Source organism: Lithobates pipiens, unplaced genomic scaffold (genome assembly GCF_037356315.1).
Source record: "Lithobates pipiens isolate NorthernLeopardFrog02 unplaced genomic scaffold, aLitPip1_a1.2 Scaffold_28, whole genome shotgun sequence".
Lineage (NCBI taxonomy): Eukaryota > Metazoa > Chordata > Amphibia > Anura > Ranidae > Lithobates > Lithobates pipiens.
The window spans coordinates 138,755,304-138,779,144 of record NW_027507789.1 but is presented as its reverse complement, the minus strand read 5'-3'; the positions used below and the strand labels follow the sequence as shown (position 1 = coordinate 138,779,144).

Below are 23,841 nucleotides of genomic sequence, written 5' to 3'. Positions count from 1 at the left end.
TGTCTAAGGTGTTGGGCACGAGTAAAGATGTGTTGTGCTGAGCTCCACGGGTAGTAATCACAGGGGCTAGCCATGCTGACCGGATCCGTTCTGATGTCTTTTCAAGGGCTAAATGAATTGTACCCAGGCCTCGTGTCCAAAAAAATTTGAAAGAAGATTATTGCTATGATGTCTCTCTATAGTAGGACTAAACATAGCAGATTCCCATCTAGTCCTCGGGGCCCTTTTGTTGAGGTGCAGGAGGCTGGGGATCAGGTAGATCTTCCCAAATATTGTAAGATACATATTTTTACTCTTCAGAGGATCCTAACAGGGAGACAAGTCAGGTGCTTGTCTACTCCCTTACTTAACCTTTTTGTTGTCTGCAGCACAGGCTCTTGAGGTATCTACCTCTAATAAGGTTCATCTGAATCTCCCCCACCTGGAGATGTTTTTTTCCTGTTCATGCATAGCTTATGTATTCTGAATAGGGCTGCAACTAACGATTATTTTCATAATCGATTAGTTGGCCGATTATTGTTTCAATTAATCGGTTAATAACCTTTAAAAAAAAAAAGTGGGTCAAATTGATGTTCATTTTCAACCACAGTGACGGGAAAATTTGGAAATAATAGAAAACTTCTTAGTCAAAGGAATTTTCAGACAGTGTATGTGGTTTTCGTTCAGAAATTACATTCATTTTAAAAAACCAGAATGTTAAAAAAGAGTGAAAATTTCAAACAAAATTCTTTCATTCAGCGAATGTACAAAGATTTTTCGTCGGAATATTCTCATCTGAAAATTGATCTGTGTGGCCAGCATAAGGCTCGGTACACACCTGTGAAGTTTGCTTTTCATCTGTTTCTGCTGTGCTTTTTGTTGTACGTTTGATTTTTGCGCACGTGATTTTACTGCAATTTGCATTTTTGCCTTTTTTTTGGGCAGATTAAAAAACACAAATTGCTGCAAAAACGCATTACATGCTTTTCTGTAGCTTCTCCATTGAAGTATATTGAACCAATAAAGCACCATTTTGCATTAAAAGTCCCTGACCCTTTCAGTTGTGAACGTGTCCCATAGGTAACCATGTAAATGAACTGTAGTGCATTTCTGCAAAAGCACCAACACATAGATGTGAACCAGGTCTAAGACGTTTACTAACATAATGGGGTTAAAAAAAAATTAAATTAGCCCTTTATAGTAGAAAAAAGCAGATAATCACTACTGTATTTATTTTTTTTTTTTTTACTGTAGAACAGTGAGTAATATTTACAGTAGCGATTATTTGCTCTTTTTGTACTATAAAGGGCTCAATTTAGTTTTTTTTAACCCCAATATGTTACTGGCGATTAATCGATTATGAAAATAATAATCGATTTCATAATCGATTAGTTGTCGATTAATCGATTAGTTGTTTCAGCCCTAATTCTGAATGGGAACATTTCTATGAAGAAATGGGGGGTTTCAGCTATTAATGCTGCAATCACCTCAGTGAGCAGAGTCTCATATGTCCGGTGGATAATGCACTGATGTTAAAGGATCCAGCAAATTAAATTTGGAACTTCCTTTTAAAGACAAGATGTCTTTTGCAGTTCTTGCTGCAGTTGGTGTATCTCAGTCCATTAACCCTTTAACGTCTGGTGGAGCACATTTGAGTCACGCTAATTCATTGTAAAATGTGGACTTCTAAGGGTTAAAAAACCGTTTGTGGAGATACCTGAAATTCTACCTGATCAGCAGGCCTGGCAATGGGCTGCTGTATCTGACACACTATGTCTCACAGTAGATGCTATGAAAGACTCTATCATTTAAGCTTTATGGCTTATACTTGGACTAGTGCATTCTTGCAGAGTTCCGTGGCTGACATATTGATCAGCCGAAGAACCATGTGAAAACTCTTAGGCCTCTTTCACACTGACGTCCCGTTCAGGCCCGCCTGTCAGTTTTTCAGGCGGACCTGAACGGGTGCTCCATAGAGCTCTATGGAGCGTCGGATGTCAGCGGTGACATGTCCGCTGACATCCGACCCCGCTCCGATCCGAAAAAGTGTAACGGAGGAAAAAGCTATTTTTCCATCCGTCTGCGGATCGGATCGGGTGACGACGGGCACTGCGGTCCGTCGTCATCCGATCTCCCATAGGGGAGAGCGGCGCTGTGACAGGTCCGTCCCTGTGCAGTGTGCAGAGACAGACCTGTCATCTTCCTGCTCAGCGGGGATCGGCGGAGTGATCCCCGCTGAGCAAACGGATATCCACGGGGCGGATCAGAACTGATCCGCCCCGTGTGAAAGGACCCTTAGCCAGTTTCTTTCCCTTCCTGGGGTACGGCTATTTAGAGTGAATAAGTACATCCAAAAGGGTAAAGCTCTCTTTACCTGTAAAAGGAGGTTCAAACATTTCTTCTTTTTATCATGCTGCCTGTCCTATTCCTGGGGCATCTGCCTCTAGGCAGTCTCGAAGGTCTCAATTGTCATGTTCAAGGGAAAGTCCTAAAGGGCAGCACCAGGATATCTTGCGATTCTATAGATCTGGCAGGAACAATGTCATGAGCAGAGGGATTTCTGCAGTTTTTTTCACTAGGTTACAACTAGAGTTCCGAGAGCCCGGATGGCTCAGTCGGCTTTTGATCTGAGGGTTCGGGTCCCTGTTTGGGTGCTGCCTGTGGGATCCTTGGGCTGCTGATGGGGCAGTCTCCTCTGAGAATGTTCCTAAGGATCAAGATAAAAAAAAGAAGTCTCTCTTTCTGGCCTCTGGATCAGCTGTTATCCCAGTCGGTGATATCAGAGGAAGAGGTCGACCGTCATGGGTTTTTCTCTGGCCGATGCCGATATTTAGAATAGCGCCGCTAAAATGACGGTAAAGCGCCGCTAAAACTAGCAGCGTTTTACCGTCAACGCCTGCTGCTCCAGTGTGAAAGCAGCCTTAAGTAATAAGTGATACAGAAAATTTCTTACATCTAAACATTTATTAAACAAAACAAACCTCCAATCAGTTCACTATAATTTAGATTAAAAAACAAAACAAAAAAAACCTCTATATTAAATACACAAAAACAGGTGCTCAAAACTTTTGGACGAAAAAAAAGGGCTAACTTTACTGTTTTCATATTTTTTTTTTTTTTTTTAAATCAGTGTATTTTTTCCCAAAAAAATTGCGTTGGAAAGACCTCTGCGCAAATACCACGTCACATAAAATATTGCAACAACCGCTATTTTATTCCCTAGGGTCTCTGCTAAAAAAAAAATATATATATATATATATATATATATATATATATATATATATATATATATAATTTTGGGGGGTTCTAAGTGATTTTCTAGCAGAAAATACAGGATTTTTACTTGTAAGCAACAAGTGTCAGAAAAGATTTAGTCTTTAAATGGTTAAACTGAGAACTCTACACAGGGAGTTCAGTCCATTGAAGAAGAAACATTGTATCTCTCTGATCTTTTCATGGCAGACTGCCCAGAGAGGAGCAAAGTGCCTCCACTGATTAACTTCAGGCAACCTACATTGACTTCTATTACCAAAGTATTTTGCAAGTCGCGCTGAACATATAATCTGCCTTTTTATCAGCACGATCGGCCAATGCTGATTAATTAAAAAACACCAAATGCATATATAAATATATATCGGTCAACCTCTAATCAGAGGTTCCCTTAGTGAACCTTTTAAGGTTCCAGAACCAAACAGAGAGGCAAGACCCTTTCTAGATCTCGAAGATCTGAATTGGCACTTAAACATCTGATCCTTTCATAATTCGATCGGCTGTGTCCATCCTGCAAGGAGGGAAGTTGCATATCTCCATGTGCCAAAGTTCCCCTCTTACCAGAAATTTCTGCGGTTTGAAATATATATATTTTTTCAGTTGAGCCCTGCCATTCGGCTTAGCCACCAGCACCATGAGTGTTCTGAAAGATTCTGGCACCTCCTTTAGCCAGGTTAAGGGGTCAAGGCATAGCGGTCCTAGCCTATTAGAAGATCTACTTTTAATAGATCATTCAGTCTCAGGTCTAAAACCAGAGTCTGATCTCAGCCGTAAATATCTGAAATCTCTAGGTTGGCGTCTCAACCTAGGAAGATTCTCCTTAAAACCATCAAGGAGCTTACGGTACTTGGGGACTGGTTATAGATACCATACAGAAGAAGGTATTCTTACCCCAGACAAGGATCAGTTCCATTGTAGGACTAATTCAACTTATCAAAACAAAGAAAAATCCTTCCATTCGGCTGTGCATGAGATTGTTCGGGGAAATGGTGGCCTCCTTCAAGGCCGTCCCTTACGCGCAGTTTTACTCAGACTGCTTCAAGACACCATCACGTCAGTCTGGAACAAAAATTCAGGCCTTGTTTTTTTCCAATACGCTTGGCTCCCAACATAGTCAGAGCCTAAATTGGTGGTTGTTATCCAGCAAAAGGAAAAATCTTTATCCTGGAAGGTGTTAACAACAGATGCCAGCCTTCTAGGTTGGGGAGAAACCCTGGAAGAAGATTCTGTCCAGGGGAGATCGTCCAGGTTCGAGGACCTTGCCTATCAACTTTTTTGGAAGTTTCAGGCAGTACGTCTGGCCCAAGTATCTTGGCGGGCAGAATACGGTACTGTCCTGACAGGATTTGTCAAGTGATTATTTAAGCTTCAGCTTAAAGAAGAAAATGTCTTCCTTCTCATATTAAGAGCACACTCATCTAGGGCGATTAGTGCCTATCGGGTGGTGCATCATCAGGCCTCTATGGCTCAGATCTGTAAGACTGCGACTTGGTCTTCAGTTCATATGTTTATCAGATTTTATCAAATGGATATTAACCACTTAAGGACCGCCGCATGCCATTGTACGTCATCACAATGGCATGTACAGGCACAAGCACGTACATGTATGTGCTTGCCTTCCAGCGGGTGGGGGGTCCGTTTCGCTGCAGGAGCGATCCGGGATGAGGGGATGGCCGTTGGTTTCTGGCCATCCCCTCTCGATCGCTCCTGGTGAATGAGAAGCTTCCTCCCTCTGTGTATAGTAAACACAGGCAGGGAGGAAGTGATGTCATTCTCCTCGGGGCGGTCTTATTGACCGGACTACGAGGAGAAGTGAAAGTAAGTGTGCACCAACACTACACTAACACGTATGCACACATAGGTACACAAACCCTCCCCGATCACCCCCCCCCCCGATCGCCCCCCGATTCCCCCCCCCCCCCAGTCACAGTGTCACTGATTGCAGTGATCATTTATTTACCCCAGGCAACGCTAGGTTAGTGCCAGTACCGCTAACACCCACGCGCAAAGCATAAACCTCCCGTAGTGATATAGAATCTGAACAGATCAATATCTGATCTGATCAGATCTATACTAGCGTCCCCAGCAGTTTAGGGTTCCAAAAAAAAGCATTGTTAGCAGGATCAGCCCAGATATCTGCTAGCACCTGCGTTTTGCCCCTCCGCCCAGCCCACCCAAGTGCAGTATCGATCGATCACTGTCACTTACAAAACAGTAAACACATAACTGCAGCATTCGCAGAGTCAGGCCTGATCCCTGCGATCGCTAACAGTTTTTTTTGGTAGCGTTTTATATTTAAATCCGGAAGGCAGTGCTTGGTTTTCGGGGTCCCGTACGTGGCTAGGCTCCCAAAAAGTCCCCCACATGTGGTATCCCCGTACTCAGGAGAAGCAGCAGAATTTATTTTGGGGTGTAATTTGACTTATGCCCATAGCATGTGTGAGCAATATATCATTTAGTGACAACTTTGTGCAAAAAAAAAAAAAAAAAAAATTTATATTCCTGCAACTTGTGGCAAAATATAAAATATTTCATGGACTCAACATGCCTCTCAGTAAATAGCTTGGGGTGTCTACTTTCCAAAATGGGGTCATTTGGGGGGGGGGGTTTTGTGTTATTTTGGCATTTTATGGCCTTCGAAACTGTGATAGGTAGTGAGGAGTGAAATCAAAAATTTGCACCCTTAGAAACCCTGAAGGCAGTGATTGGTTTTCGGGGTGCCGTACGCAGCTAGACTCCCAAAAAGTCCCACATATGTGGTATCCTCGTACTCCGGAGAAGCAGCAGAATATATTTTGGGGTGCAATTCCACATATAACTATGGCATGTGTGAGCAATATATCATTTAGTGACAACTTTTTGTAAACTTTTTTTTTTTTTTTTTTGTGTCATTATTCAATCACTTGGGACAAAAGAAAAAAAATATTCAATGGGCTCAACATGCCCCTCAGCAATTTCCTTGGGGTGTCTACTTTCCAAAATGGGGTCATTTGGGGAGGGTTTATACTGCCCTGCCATTTTAGCACCTCAAGAAATGAGATAGGCAGTCGTAAATTAAATGCTGCGTAAATTCCAGAAAATGTACTCTAATTTGTAGAAGCTATAACTTTTGCGCAAACTAATAAATATATGCTTATTGAAATTTTTTTTTTTTTTTTTTTTTACTAAAGACATGTGGCTGAATAAATTTTGCCCTAAATGTATGACTAAAATTGAGTTTATTCGATTTTTCTTATAACAAAAAGTAGAAAATATATTTTTTTTCTCAAAATTTTCGGTCTTTTACATTTACATTGCAAAAAATAAAAATCGCAGAGGCAATCAAATACCATCAAAAGAAAGCTCTATTTGTGGGAAGAAAAGGACGCAAATTTTGTTTGGGTACAACATTGCATGACCTCGCAATTACCAGTTAAAGCAGTGCAGTGCGAAATTGTAAAAAGACCTCTGGTCCTTAGGCTGAAAATTTGTCCGTGGCTGAAGTGGTTAAAGGTCATGAGGCTGCAGTATGAGTCCTCTCGCCTCCTGTTTTTTTGTTCTGTTTCCCCCCCCCCTTCAGTTGCCATTGCTATGGGACATCCCACATCTCCTAGACAGTAATCAACCCCCCCCCCCCCCACCCACCCATCATAGGCTAGAGATACACACAGGTGGATATGGGACTATTTTGATATAGCTCCCATGTCCTATTGGATGTGTACTATTTATAATTATATTATAATTTGTTTTTTCTGGAACTTTTAGGTTGTTGCCTGAGCCTTCTCTTCTTATATTTGTGTATATAGTTAATTTGAGGGTACATCTCGATCCGTCAGCTGTAAGTATCTCTAGCCTATGATGGGGGGTTTTGATTACTGTCTAGGAGCCTGGATACCATGACGGATATCTTAATTAGATAATTATTTTGACAGATATATCTTGTTGAATGCTACTCCTGGATCTTGGGTTTGCACAGGCACCATCCACCTGTCCCCTAAGTTCGATCTAAGGGTGATACATCTCCTCCATTGTACGGGCCTCCTTTTATGGTTGTCCTGACTTGGGCTATACACATGTGAGTCTGATTCTGAGTAGAATTAAGATGGAATATTTATTGATAATGTACATATACTATAATATTTAGGTTCTATGGTCATATTTACATGGTTCTGAGGAAGCCATTGGCGAAACGCGTCAACCAGTATCTATGATTTTGACTACAAAAGTATACTAGAACATGTATTTTAGTTTTTAATGATTTTTTTTTTATGTGTATGCTTTGGATTTTGTAATTTTGTATCAATAAAATTAGAAATTTATTAAAAATTGTTTTTATATCTTGTTCAGGTACCGGTATAGTCCGTTTTCTCCCTCCCCTTTTTTGTTTATGCTGTTTAGGAAGAGATACCCCCTTAGCTTTTTTCATACATTCATTTTAGATGGTTCAAGTATAGTTTGAGAAACGCAAGAATGAGTCTGAGGTGTTCACTTGACCACCAAATTCTCCAGATCTCAATTCAATTGGCCATCGGTGGGGTATGCTGGAAAGAACAGTCCAATCTATAGAGGTCCCACATCACAACTTAAAGTATTTCCTACTGACAGCATGGTGCCAAATACCACAACATACCTTCAGAGGTCTAGTGGTGTCCATGCCTTGATGAATCGGTGCTGATTTGGCAGCAAAAGAGGGACCTATTCAATATTAGCTGGGTGATCATAAAGGTATGGCTGATCTGTGTATATATGCATACAGCCAGCATCTCTTGTTTGCTGGGAGCCTGCTTATTCACCACCTCCAGTCACCACACTGTCACTGTTTCTAACTGGCAATCTGTGGGGCAGGCTCCTGATCATGTGCTCACATGGTTGGGAACCCTTTGTAACATTTATGGTATGGCAGAGTTTTAAAGGGGTGGCTCCTGCTGGGTTAAAGGGGTTAATTTGTAAATGTAAAAAAAAATAAAGTAACATAAAAAATACAAAAAACTTTTTTTTGAAGCACAAAGGCACACCCGTCGCATGCCTTTATGTTTCTATGTATGAAACTGATGATTGCGTGACACATGTTGCATATCACCACAATCATTCTAGAGCCATCATTTATGGTTGGCACTCAACTGATGACCTGTACAGACTTATCCAGTGATATTTATGGACTATTTTGGGTAGCAAAGTTTGCTGTCGTTTCACTGGCCTGCACAATTTTAGTTTCCAATCATTTTTATCATTAGGCCTCATGCACACTGGACATTTTTGGATGTTTTTACAGCAGCTGTTTTTGGCTTTTAGACATTTTTTTTCTAAAGTCAATAAACTCCCCATCATGTTCTCCTGTGTGTCCTTGCACACATAGGCTGCTATCAGCAGTTTTTGGCTGGGGCGTTTTTTGGCTTTAAAAAAACCCAAAAACTAGTGGGTTCCGAGAGGCGTTTATTTTTTAGTTGTTTTCAGCTGTAAAGATGCTCTAACATCAAAAAAACGCAGATAAACGATTAAAAACATGGCTCGCCAGCATTTTTGGATGTTTTTGATCCAAATAAAAAAAAAAAAAAAACACGCTAATGCGGAAAAAGATAGAAAAATGCAAATAAAACCGATATTGCAAAAACTTTGAAAAACACTGCCAAGCTACTGACGTTTTTATAACGTTATTTTAACATCCTATGTGCATGAGGCCTTAGGCCCCTTTCACACATGCGGACGATATGTCCGTATTTCATCCATCCGTTTGTGGATGAAATACGGACATACATTCATCCCTATGGGATAGCGGGTGTCTGCGGATGAGCATCCGCAGACACCCGATTTTGTCCGCCTCCGCAACAGTCCGATTCTGCAGACGGAGGAAAATCCTATTTTTCTATCCGTCTGCAGAGCGGATCGGACGAACACGGACAGACGGTCCGTGCTCGTCCGATCCCAATAGAGGAGAGCGGAGATCTGACAGGGCGGTCCCTGCACAGTGTGCGGAGACCGCCCTGTCCGCAGCCGGCTCAGCGGGGACAACGGAGCGATCCCCGCTGAGCGAGCGGATCTTCACGGGGCGGATCATTACTGATCCGTCCCGTGTGAAAGAGGCCTTATTCTCAATCAAAGAGATACACAAGATAAGTGCAAACTTTTGTGTAAACAAATTTGTATAATATTTCCAAAAAAGGGAAAAAAACAGTGTTCACAGATATTGACATCTGGGCATTATGTATAGCAGCCTTTCTCAACCTTTTCAATACAGAGGAACCCTTGAAAAAGTTCTCCAGTCTCTGGGAGCCCCTGCTAAAAATTACTGCTGGGGACTTTTCTAGATTGGAGATGCGTATTGCTGCAAATGCTGCTTTCTTATCTTATTTAGCAGGACAACAAATATAAAAGAAACACAAGTTCAGATTTAGGTCTTGAATACCAATTAAACAGCATGGCTTTAGTAGAATATCATGATGTCTAACAACATACGCATCATTCAGTCCAGCAGAGCTGTTCGCGGTGCGAAGTCGGCAGCAGAACATTCCTCAGCGCTCTCATGGGCAGAAGGACTTTTTACCAGATGGCTCGGAATTTCAGGAGACAAAGTTGCAGATCTGTCGTACAGAACAGTGGGAACTCTTAGGAGAAGAACGAGTTGAGCGTTTGTAAGTAAAAGAGTAATAAATCCAGTTCACCTTAGAGCGGAGTTCCTGGGAGCTGGGAAATAAAATCCATTCAGAAACAAAAAACTGCGCCAACCCTACAATAAAGAATGTCAAAAAGTAATAACAAAATAAATAGGAATTAACCTTAAATAATTATGACAATGGAAAAACAGCTTAAGTGCATAAAGAACACAGCAATGTGTAAAGTAAAAAACATAAATAAAAGTCCATTCAAAAGAAGTTCCTATGTGGATCCAAATAAGCGTTTGTGACACCGCGGTGATTAGAAACGATCCAAAAGCTCAAAAAAGTGCCCGTCACCTTACAATGAATGTGCTTACCAGAGAATAAGCAATTTGGGCATGTGTGTATAATCGATGAGTCCCATCAAAAGATATCCTCCTTTTTGGTGAGTCAAATCTCCATCTCCCAATAATGCCCTCCAGGTATTAATATGCTTCGTGGAGCTCAGTAATTCCCGAAAAAGAAAGGGGCTAACATGGCATGATATCGTTTGGACAATTTATTAAAGAAAAAAGTAGCACACTTACATGTGGATGAGTAAAATACAGCTTTGTATAAACAGTAAAAAAAACCGGCCGGTAAAACAAGAGCCCGTCCTCCTCTCGAACAGCGTGGTGGCGTCACTGCGTGCCCTCCCAGACGCGTTTCGTCATACCTGACGTTGTCAATGGGGAACGGGCAGCGCAGTGACGCTCCACCTTATAAAGATACTACAGCGTACCAAGCCTCATTCTGAGATGCAGGGCTGGGTACTGGCACGCCATATTGAATAATGGCAAATAGCCCTAACGATGCGATCTGTCCCCTGCTGGTGATCTAAAAGGACTACGATATACTGTAGATCGCTGACTTGATGAACATCATGCAGATGCAGCAGATATTCAAAAAATATGTAAAATAAAAATCATGTGAAATAAAAAAGGCTTGCGCATTTTGAAAATGACATTAAATGCTGGCTCGTGAGTGTTAGTGCGCCGCCGGGTGCAAAGTAAATATTGCGCCGGCACCGCACCACATCCCAATATATAAAAACAGAAGAAATCTTAAAAATAAAGGGGAATTGGCCAAATAGTGGGATAAGTAACATTAAATCATGTAAGGGGATCGGTACAAAAAAAACATATTAAACCGCATTCGACATATCTAACATGTCTATCCCCTATACATCAATGGTCACTACATATATATGAATAGCCAAAAAAACATTGATCAGAGGGTCTGTAGGCTATATAATGACCGACGAGGGTTTTATCAATACGAACGAAAAACCACAAATCCGAAATGAAAGGGATATAATCAAATATGATAAAAAATAAAAAATAAAAAATAAGGAATAAAGATAAAAATCAAAAAATTAAAATATGTAATGCATAAAATCTGTACAAAAACAAATATAATGAAAATATCCCATATCTAGATATCATAGCCCAGTCCAACATCTCAGAACTGGCAAAGCCACAAAAGCTATCATGGTACATATAAAGAATAAATTTGACATACATAATACATAAAAAATATATATGTGTCTTACATAAGGTTCTCAACCATAATATTGGGAATGGAAAAGAAAATGAATCAGGAATTGTCAATGAAGGCATTGACATCGGTGTCAATATTAAGTCCAAAGGGGATATAAGTTTTGAGACGATGGACCCAAGACATCTCGAGTTTTGAAATTTCCCTCACTAAAGAGCTGCCCCGCCAATGAGGCTTATATTTGTCAATCCCTAAAAAAAGGGTCTTGGAAGGGTCTTTGTTGTGAAATCTCAAGTAGTGCTTAGACACAGAATGATTTGGGAAACCAATAATAATGTTAGTTATGTGTTCATTAAGTCTGACCTGTAGGGGGCGTTTTGTGCGTCCCACATATTGCAGCCCACAAGGGCATTGCAACATGTAGACCACTCCCGTGGTGACACATGTAATACATGGTTTGATGATATGATCTAATCCAGTGGCCATACTCCGAAAAGTGGTGGTCCGTCTCTGATTGCAGGAGTTCAGAGAACAGACCCTACACTTTCCGCATTTGTAAAATCCAGTGAGTTGGTCAAAAAAACCCCTACTCCTAACGGGAGGGTCAACAACATTGGGTGCTATACGATTACGTAATGACGGAGCACCTCTAAATACCACTTGAGGTTTCTCACTTATCACATTTTTTAAAGTGGCATCACTACTAACAATGTGCCAATGTTTATTTATAAGTTTTTTTATACTCTTCTGTTGAAGAGAATAAGTAGTTATAAAAGGGACTTTTCCATGAAAATCATTTATACGTGGACCCCTTTCAACTAACAGGTCATCACGATTAATGTTGGTCACTTCATTAAGGGTTTTAATCAAAAAATCTTGTTGGTATCCCTTTTCCAAAAATCTGGAAGTAAGTATTTCGGCCTGTACATGAAATTCCTCTATTCTGGAGCAATTTCGTCTGAGTCTAATATATTGACTTTTGGGGACTGCTCTGAGCCAGGGGATGTGGTGACAGCTGTCGATAGGAATGAATGAATTCCTATCTGTGTCTTTAAAGAATGTCGAAGTGACAAAACGATCCTCTACCACTGAAATATTCAAGTCCAGAAAATTAATTTTTACCTGACTCAACTCGTAACTGAGACTTATGCCCCTTTCGTTGTTATTCAAGGACTCTAAAAAGTTCCTCAACTCACTCTCCTGGCCATTCCAAAGGAGGAGGATGTCATCTATATATCTAGCCCACAATCCAATCTGAGGTATATTGTGGGCATAGATGACATCCTCCTCCCACTTGGCCATGAAGAGATTGGCCAAGCTAGGGGCATATTTAGCCCCCATAGCTACGCCCATAGTTTGTCTATAGAACTGGCTCCCAAACCAAAAATAGTTATGGGAAGCAGCGAACTCCAGGAGAGACATAAGGAAAGCTACCTGCTGGGTAGAGAGCCTAGGGTCTCTATCTAAATAGGAATGGACTGCAGCAAAGCCTAAATTATGCGGAATACTCGTATACAGGGAGGCCACATCTGCCGTGACCATCCATGTATCAGGACCAGCAGACAGGTTTTCTAAAAGGTTGATGACATGTCTCGTATCTTTAACATAAGAGGGAGTCATTTGGACCAAAGGCTGCAGATATGAATCGATATATCTGCCCACCCGGGAAGTGATGGAATCAATACCACTAATGATAGGTCTTCCCGGGGGGCAGACAGGATTCTTATGTATTTTAGGTAAGTAGTACAGGATCGGTGTACGTGGAGCTCTAGGGATCAGGAAATGGCTCTCTTTGTTGTTCAAAAAACCAGCTACCTGCCCTACCTTAACCAATTTTTGCAATTCCTTAATGTAGGTAAGTTTTGGATCAGAGGGTAGTTTAATATAAGTATTGGTATCACCCAAAATTCTATCAATTTCTGCCTCATAATCCGCCCGATCCAGCACCACAATAGCACCACCCTTGTCAGCAGGCCTAATGACAAGATCTTTACTCTCACAAAGTGAGTCCAAACCTTCCTGCAATACTTTTTTCATTTTGCATCTCTTCACTTCTAGTGCATCCAGGTCTCTTAAGACAACATCTCTAAAGACACGTAATGCAGCAGGGAGAGTGCCAGGAGGGTTAAAAAGTGAGGCATTAGCCAAGCCTGAATGAACAACCTGTGGAACTACATTATTTGATGTATTAAGATTATGTGTGTTGGATGATCCCATCATATATCTTTTAATATTTATCTTCCTCACAAACTTATGTACATCCATATAAGTTTGGAATTTATTTAGTCTAGCTGGGGGTACAAACTTCAAACCTTTGTCAAGAATTAGTTGTTCAGACTCTGACAAAGTTTTGGAGCTCAAATTAAAGATGCCCTTACCAATTACATTCTTGGCCTTTTTAATTGTTCGGGCTCTCCTCCCCCCTCTGGTTCCTCTCCTCTTTCTCCCAGTCTTTTTATGCCTTGTGTGGGTTTGTGAAAACCCCAACTAGTAGGTGCATTAAGGCCCAAAGAGCCCCCAGCAGGCTGTTCCTTGGTAGGGACCTGTTGGAATTTGGTTCTTAAAGGTTCCTGGACTGGGACAAAAGGGGCTTGCGAGTTACCTTCAGTCACAGGGGTGTTAAGATCGCTTAGTGGGAAGAAGGAGTTTCCAGTGGGAATGCCATAATTCCACTCCGAAAATCCTCCCATATCATAATAAGGGGAGGGGTTATGATCCCAATAGTTACCCCCTTGGGAATTCCACCCATCATAATAATTATTGGGGGGACCTCTTCCTCTTGTATTGGAATGTTGTACCCAACCTCTCCCACGGGGTGGGTAGTTCATGTTGTGGGGGAGAGTGTATTCTCCATTCACATTCCCATGCCCATTATATGTTCTCGACGTGCCAAAAGGTCTAAATTGGCCCCGAGGGGGAAATGCACCCCTATTGTTACCACGCCCTCTCCGGGGGGAAGGGTGTGCATAGTTAGTGTTGTTGGACTGGACTTTGTTCATGGATTGAGGACGCTTTTGATTAAGCGATTGTGGAGGTGGCCCAGATTGTGAGACTGTCTCTACTACAGGGCCCACTGTTTGTGTGGAACTCACCTCCATACATTCCTGTGTAGGACCCACTTCCAACAGTTTTTTTTGCCACTCAAAGACAATATTGTTATTATAATCAGCTAGATCCCTATTATATTTTTTCTTCTTTTTGGCCCTTTGATCTCTATCCTCTTTTTCAAGGATTTTTAATAGGTTCTGCGATTTTTCTTGATAATCTATACTTCCTTTGACTGGAAATAGCTTAGTTTGAATTTCTTTTATCTCATCATCCAATTTTGATAATTTAGAAGTTTTCCTCCCCACCAAAAATTTTAAAAAAGAGACACCTGCTTCATTAAAATATTTGTACCATTCCTCCAGATGTGTATCGCCTTTTTGAGGTGCTACCTCCCACCTCAAGCTCCTAGGGACCATTGCATGTCTGATGTAAGTTTCCAGATAAGCAATGTCCCATTTAGTGTGGTTTTCGGAGATCATGAGATTTTTTAATCTCATGAAACTTCCTCCCAAATCATCTTCATCGTCTCTATAGAGTTCAAATACTCCATCGATGTTCACCACCTTAGTGGCTCGAAAGTCAAAAATATCCATGAAGGCTATATAGAAGAACCCAGTGAAGGGTATTGTTAACCCAGCAGCAGTAAAAAATATCAGAACAGTGCAAATGGAAAAAATTATTCCGCGCTAGGGAAAAAAACAAACTCAAATGTACTAAATGAGAAACAGGCTGCAGCAATAGATGTGATACAACACCAAACAAGTATACAGAAACAAAAAACTGCGCCAACCCTACAATAAAGAATGTCAAAAAGTAATAACAAAATAAATAGGAATTAACCTTAAATAATTATGACAATGGAAAAACAGCTTAAGTGCATAAAGAACACAGCAATGTGTAAAGTAAAAAACATAAATAAAAGTCCATTCAAAAGAAGTTCCTATGTGGATCCAAATAAGCGTTTGTGACACCGCGGTGATTAGAAACGATCCAAAAGCTCAAAAAAGTGCCCGTCACCTTACAATGAATGTGCTTACCAGAGAATAAGCAATTTGGGCATGTGTGTATAATCGATGAGTCCCATCAAAAGATATCCTCCTTTTTGGTGAGTCAAATCTCCATCTCCCAATAATGCCCTCCAGGTATTAATATGCTTCGTGGAGCTCAGTAATTCCCGAAAAAGAAAGGGGCTAACATGGCATGATATCGTTTGGACAATTTATTAAAGAAAAAAGTAGCACACTTACATGTGGATGAGTAAAATACAGCTTTGTATAAACAGTAAAAAAAAACGGCCGGTAAAACAAGAGCCCGTCCTCCTCTCGAACAGCGTGGTGGCGTCACTGCGTGCCCTCCCAGACGCGTTTCGTCATACCTGACGTTGTCAATGGGGAACGGGCAGCGCAGTGACGCTCCACCTTATAAAGATACTACAGCGTACCAAGCCTCATTCTGAGATGCAGGGCTGGGTACTGGCACGCCATATTGAATAATGGCAAATAGCCCTAACGATGCGATCTGTCCCCTGCTGGTGATCTAAAAGGACTACGATATACTGTAGATCGCTGACTTGATGAACATCATGCAGATGCAGCAGATATTCAAAAAATATGTAAAATAAAAATCATGTGAAATAAAAAAGGCTTGCGCATTTTGAAAATGACATTAAATGCTGGCTCGTGAGTGTTAGTGCGCCGCCGGGTGCAAAGTAAATATTGCGCCGGCACCGCACCACATCCCAATATATAAAAACAGAAGAAATCTTAAAAATAAAGGGGAATTGGCCAAATAGTGGGATAAGTAACATTAAATCATGTAAGGGGATCGGTACAAAAAAAACATATTAAACCGCATTCGACATATCTAACATGTCTATCCCCTATACATCAATGGTCACTACATATATATGAATAGCCAAAAAAACATTGATCAGAGGGTCTGTAGGCTATATAATGACCGACGAGGGTTTTATCAATACGAACGAAAAACCACAAATCCGAAATGAAAGGGATATAATCAAATATGATAAAAAATAAAAAATAAGGAATAAAGATAAAAATCAAAAAATTAAAATATGTAATGCATAAAATCTGTACAAAAACAAATATAATGAAAATATCCCATATCTAGATATCATAGCCCAGTCCAACATCTCAGAACTGGCAAAGCCACAAAAGCTATCATGGTACATATAAAGAATAAATTTGACATACATAATACATAAAAAATATATATGTGTCTTACATAAGGTTCTCAACCATAATATTGGGAATGGAAAAGAAAATGAATCAGGAATTGTCAATGAAGGCATTGACATCGGTGTCAATATTAAGTCCAAAGGGGATATAAGTTTTGAGACGATGGACCCAAGACATCTCGAGTTTTGAAATTTCCCTCACTAAAGAGCTGCCCCGCCAATGAGGCTTATATTTGTCAATCCCTAAAAAAAGGGTCTTGGAAGGGTCTTTGTTGTGAAATCTCAAGTAGTGCTTAGACACAGAATGATTTGGGAAACCAATAATAATGTTAGTTATGTGTTCATTAAGTCTGACCTGTAGGGGGCGTTTTGTGCGTCCCACATATTGCAGCCCACAAGGGCATTGCAACATGTAGACCACTCCCGTGGTGACACATGTAATACATGGTTTGATGATATGATCTAATCCAGTGGCCATACTCCGAAAAGTGGTGGTCCGTCTCTGATTGCAGGAGTTCAGAGAACAGACCCTACACTTTCCGCATTTGTAAAATCCAGTGAGTTGGTCAAAAAAACCCCTACTCCTAACGGGAGGGTCAACAACATTGGGTGCTATACGATTACGTAATGACGGAGCACCTCTAAATACCACTTGAGGTTTCTCACTTATCACATTTTTTAAAGTGGCATCACTACTAACAATGTGCCAATGTTTATTTATAAGTTTTTTTATACTCTTCTGTTGAAGAGAATAAGTAGTTATAAAAGGGACTTTTCCATGAAAATCATTTATACGTGGACCCCTTTCAACTAACAGGTCATCACGATTAATGTTGGTCACTTCATTAAGGGTTTTAATCAAAAAATCTTGTTGGTATCCCTTTTCCAAAAATCTGGAAGTAAGTATTTCGGCCTGTACATGAAATTCCTCTATTCTGGAGCAATTTCGTCTGAGTCTAATATATTGACTTTTGGGGACTGCTCTGAGCCAGGGGATGTGGTGACAGCTGTCGATAGGAATGAATGAATTCCTATCTGTGTCTTTAAAGAATGTCGAAGTGACAAAACGATCCTCTACCACTGAAATATTCAAGTCCAGAAAATTAATTTTTACCTGACTCAACTCGTAACTGAGACTTATGCCCCTTTCGTTGTTATTCAAGGACTCTAAAAAGTTCCTCAACTCACTCTCCTGGCCATTCCAAAGGAGGAGGATGTCATCTATATATCTAGCCCACAATCCAATCTGAGGTATATTGTGGGCATAGATGACATCCTCCTCCCACTTGGCCATGAAGAGATTGGCCAAGCTAGGGGCATATTTAGCCCCCATAGCTACGCCCATAGTTTGTCTATAGAACTGGCTCCCAAACCAAAAATAGTTATGGGAAGCAGCGAACTCCAGGAGAGACATAAGGAAAGCTACCTGCTGGGTAGAGAGCCTAGGGTCTCTATCTAAATAGGAATGGACTGCAGCAAAGCCTAAATTATGCGGAATACTCGTATACAGGGAGGCCACATCTGCCGTGACCATCCATGTATCAGGACCAGCAGACAGGTTTTCTAAAAGGTTGATGACATGTCTCGTATCTTTAACATAAGAGGGAGTCATTTGGACCAAAGGCTGCAGATATGAATCGATATATCTGCCCACCCGGGAAGTGATGGAATCAATACCACTAATGATAGGTCTTCCCGGGGGGCAGACAGGATTCTTATGTATTTTAGGTAAGTAGTACAGGATCGGTGTACGTGGAGCTCTAGGGATCAGGAAATGGCTCTCTTTGTTGTTCAAAAAACCAGCTACCTGCCCTACCTTAACCAATTTTTGCAATTCCTTAATGTAGGTAAGTTTTGGATCAGAGGGTAGTTTAATATAAGTATTGGTATCACCCAAAATTCTATCAATTTCTGCCTCATAATCCGCCCGATCCAGCACCACAATAGCACCACCCTTGTCAGCAGGCCTAATGACAAGATCTTTACTCTCACAAAGTGAGTCCAAACCTTCCTGCAATACTTTTTTCATTTTGCATCTCTTCACTTCTAGTGCATCCAGGTCTCTTAAGACAACATCTCTAAAGACACGTAATGCAGCAGGGAGAGTGCCAGGAGGGTTAAAAAGTGAGGCATTAGCCAAGCCTGAATGAACAACCTGTGGAACTACATTATTTGATGTATTAAGATTATGTGTGTTGGATGATCCCATCATATATCTTTTAATATTTATCTTCCTCACAAACTTATGTACATCCATATAAGTTTGGAATTTATTTAGTCTAGCTGGGGGTACAAACTTCAAACCTTTGTCAAGAATTAGTTGTTCAGACTCTGACAAAGTTTTGGAGCTCAAATTAAAGATGCCCTTACCAATTACATTCTTGGCCTTTTTAATTGTTCGGGCTCTCCTCCCCCCTCTGGTTCCTCTCCTCTTTCTCCCAGTCTTTTTATGCCTTGTGTGGGTTTGTGAAAACCCCAACTAGTAGGTGCATTAAGGCCCAAAGAGCCCCCAGCAGGCTGTTCCTTGGTAGGGACCTGTTGGAATTTGGTTCTTAAAGGTTCCTGGACTGGGACAAAAGGGGCTTGCGAGTTACCTTCAGTCACAGGGGTGTTAAGATCGCTTAGTGGGAAGAAGGAGTTTCCAGTGGTAATGCCATAATTCCACTCCGAAAATCCTCCCATATCATAATAAGGGGAGGGGTTATGATCCCAATAGTTACCCCCTTGGGAATTCCACCCATCATAATAATTATTGGGGGGACCTCTTCCTCTTGTATTGGAATGTTGTACCCAACCTCTCCCACGGGGTGGGTAGTTCATGTTGTGGGGGAGAGTGTATTCTCCATTCACATTCCCATGCCCATTATATGTTCTCGACGTGCCAAAAGGTCTAAATTGGCCCCGAGGGGGAAATGCACCCCTATTGTTACCACGCCCTCTCCGGGGGGAAGGGTGTGCATAGTTAGTGTTGTTGGACTGGACTTTGTTCATGGATTGAGGACGCTTTTGATTAAGCGATTGTGGAGGTGGCCCAGATTGTGAGACTGTCTCTACTACAGGGCCCACTGTTTGTGTGGAACTCACCTCCATACATTCCTGTGTAGGACCCACTTCCAACAGTTTTTTTTGCCACTCAAAGACAATATTGTTATTATAATCAGCTAGATCCCTATTATATTTTTTCTTCTTTTTGGCCCTTTGATCTCTATCCTCTTTTTCAAGGATTTTTAATAGGTTCTGCGATTTTTCTTGATAATCTATACTTCCTTTGACTGGAAATAGCTTAGTTTGAATTTCTTTTATCTCATCATCCAATTTTGATAATTTAGAAGTTTTCCTCCCCACCAAAAATTTTAAAAAAGAGACACCTGCTTCATTAAAATATTTGTACCATTCCTCCAGATGTGTATCGCCTTTTTGAGGTGCTACCTCCCACCTCAAGCTCCTAGGGACCATTGCATGTCTGATGTAAGTTTCCAGATAAGCAATGTCCCATTTAGTGTGGTTTTCGGAGATCATGAGATTTTTTAATCTCATGAAACTTCCTCCCAAATCATCTTCATCGTCTCTATAGAGTTCAAATACTCCATCGATGTTCACCACCTTAGTGGCTCGAAAGTCAAAAATATCCATGAAGGCTATATAGAAGAACCCAGTGAAGGGTATTGTTAACCCAGCAGCAGTAAAAAATATCAGAACAGTGCAAATGGAAAAAATTATTCCGCGCTAGGGAAAAAAACAAACTCAAATGTACTAAATGAGAAACAGGCTGCAGCAATAGATGTGATACAACACCAAACAAGTATACAGAAACAAAAAACTGCGCCAACCCTACAATAAAGAATGTCAAAAAGTAATAACAAAATAAATAGGAATTAACCTTAAATAATTATGACAATGGAAAAACAGCTTAAGTGCATAAAGAACACAGCAATGTGTAAAGTAAAAAACATAAATAAAAGTCCATTCAAAAGAAGTTCCTATGTGGATCCAAATAAGCGTTTGTGACACCGCGGTGATTAGAAACGATCCAAAAGCTCAAAAAAGTGCCCGTCACCTTACAATGAATGTGCTTACCAGAGAATAAGCAATTTGGGCATGTGTGTATAATCGATGAGTCCCATCAAAAGATATCCTCCTTTTTGGTGAGTCAAATCTCCATCTCCCAATAATGCCCTCCAGGTATTAATATGCTTCGTGGAGCTCAGTAATTCCCGAAAAAGAAAGGGGCTAACATGGCATGATATCGTTTGGACAATTTATTAAAGAAAAAAGTAGCACACTTACATGTGGATGAGTAAAATACAGCTTTGTATAAACAGTAAAAAAAAACGGCCGGTAAAACAAGAGCCCGTCCTCCTCTCGAACAGCGTGGTGGCGTCACTGCGTGCCCTCCCAGACGCGTTTCGTCATACCTGACGTTGTCAATGGGGAACGGGCAGCGCAGTGACGCTCCACCTTATAAAGATACTACAGCGTACCAAGCCTCATTCTGAGATGCAGGGCTGGGTACTGGCACGCCATATTGAATAATGGCAAATAGCCCTAACGATGCGATCTGTCCCCTGCTGGTGATCTAAAAGGACTACGATATACTGTAGATCGCTGACTTGATGAACATCATGCAGATGCAGCAGATATTCAAAAAATATGTAAAATAAAAATCATGTGAAATAAAAAAGGCTTGCGCATTTTGAAAATGACATTAAATGCTGGCTCGTGAGTGTTAGTGCGCCGCCGGGTGCAAAGTAAATATTGCGCCGGCACCGCACCACATCCCAATATATAAAAACAGAAGAAATCTTAAAAATAAAGGGGAATTGGCCAAATAGTGGGATAAGTAACATTAAATCATGTAAGGGGATCGGTACAAAAAAAACATATTAAACCGCATTCGACATATCTAACATGTCTATCCCCTATACATCAATGGTCACTACATATATATGAATAGCCAAAAAAACATTGATCAGAGGGTCTGTAGGCTATATAATGACCGACGAGGGTTTTATCAATACGAACGAAAAACCACAAATCCGAAATGAAAGGGATATAATCAAATATGATAAAAAATAAAAAATAAAAAATAAGGAATAAAGATAAAAATCAAAAAATTAAAATATGTAATGCATAAAATCTTCCAGTCAAAGGAAGTATAGATTATCAAGAAAAATCGCAGAACCTATTAAAAATCCTTGAAAAAGAGGATAGAGATCAAAGGGCCAAAAAGAAGAAAAAATATAATAGGGATCTAGCTGATTATAATAACAATATTGTCTTTGAGTGGCAAAAAAAACTGTTGGAAGTGGGTCCTACACAGGAATGTATGGAGGTGAGTTCCACACAAACAGTGGGCCCTGTAGTAGAGACAGTCTCACAATCTGGGCCACCTCCACAATCGCTTAATCAAAAGCGTCCTCAATCCATGAACAAAGTCCAGTCCAACAACACTAACTATGCACACCCTTCCCCCCGGAGAGGGCGTGGTAACAATAGGGGTGCATTTCCCCCTCGGGGCCAATTTAGACCTTTTGGCACGTCGAGAACATATAATGGGCATGGGAATGTGAATGGAGAATACACTCTCCCCCACAACATGAACTACCCACCCCGTGGGAGAGGTTGGGTACAACATTCCAATACAAGAGGAAGAGGTCCCCCCAATAATTATTATGATGGGTGGAATTCCCAAGGGGGTAACTATTGGGATCATAACCCCTCCCCTTATTATGATATGGGAGGATTTTCGGAGTGGAATTATGGCATTCCCACTGGAAACTCCTTCTTCCCACTAAGCGATCTTAACACCCCTGTGACTGAAGGTAACTCGCAAGCCCCTTTTGTCCCAGTCCAGGAACCTTTAAGAACCAAATTCCAACAGGTCCCTACCAAGGAACAGCCTGCTGGGGGCTCTTTGGGCCTTAATGCACCTACTAGTTGGGGTTTTCACAAACCCACACAAGGCATAAAAAGACTGGGAGAAAGAGGAGAGGAACCAGAGGGGGGAGGAGAGCCCGAACAATTAAAAAGGCCAAGAATGTAATTGGTAAGGGCATCTTTAATTTGAGCTCCAAAACTTTGTCAGAGTCTGAACAACTAATTCTTGACAAAGGTTTGAAGTTTGTACCCCCAGCTAGACTAAATAAATTCCAAACTTATATGGATGTACATAAGTTTGTGAGGAAGATAAATATTAAAAGATATATGATGGGATCATCCAACACACATAATCTTAATACATCAAATAATGTAGTTCCACAGGTTGTTCATTCAGGCTTGGCTAATGCCTCACTTTTTAACCCTCCTGGCACTCTCCCTGCTGCATTACGTGTCTTTAGAGATGTTGTCTTAAGAGACCTGGATGCACTAGAAGTGAAGAGATGCAAAATGAAAAAAGTATTGCAGGAAGGTTTGGACTCACTTTGTGAGAGTAAAGATCTTGTCATTAGGCCTGCTGACAAGGGTGGTGCTATTGTGGTGCTGGATCGGGCGGATTATGAGGCAGAAATTGATAGAATTTTGGGTGATACCAATACTTATATTAAACTACCCTCTGATCCAAAACTTACCTACATTAAGGAATTGCAAAAATTGGTTAAGGTAGGGCAGGTAGCTGGTTTTTTGAACAACAAAGAGAGCCATTTCCTGATCCCTAGAGCTCCACGTACACCGATCCTGTACTACTTACCTAAAATACATAAGAATCCTGTCTGCCCCCCGGGAAGACCTATCATTAGTGGTATTGATTCCATCACTTCCCGGGTGGGCAGATATATCGATTCATATCTGCAGCCTTTGGTCCAAATGACTCCCTCTTATGTTAAAGATACGAGACATGTCATCAACCTTTTAGAAAACCTGTCTGCTGGTCCTGATACATGGATGGTCACGGCAGATGTGGCCTCCCTGTATACGAGTATTCCGCATAATTTAGGCTTTGCTGCAGTCCATTCCTATTTAGATAGAGACCCTAGGCTCTCTACCCAGCAGGTAGCTTTCCTTATGTCTCTCCTGGAGTTCGCTGCTTCCCATAACTATTTTTGGTTTGGGAGCCAGTTCTATAGACAAACTATGGGCGTAGCTATGGGGGCTAAATATGCCCCTAGCTTGGCCAATCTCTTCATGGCCAAGTGGGAGGAGGATGTCATCTATGCCCACAATATACCTCAGATTGGATTGTGGGCTAGATATATAGATGACATCCTCCTCCTTTGGAATGGCCAGGAGAGTGAGTTGAGG

General features: G+C 41.0%; 1 protein-coding gene across 1 annotated transcript in view; it reads left to right on the top strand.

Annotated features, from left to right (window-relative positions):
- TSEN54 (tRNA splicing endonuclease subunit 54) overlaps positions 1–23,841 on the top strand; it is a 108,483-nt gene that overhangs the window by 5,316 nt on the left and 79,326 nt on the right. Inside the window, exon 2 of the mRNA XM_077459605.1 lies at positions 9,693–9,857. Within this exon, the coding sequence (XP_077315731.1) occupies positions 9,693–9,857 (165 nt within the window). The remainder of the gene's footprint in view (positions 1–9,692; positions 9,858–23,841) is intronic.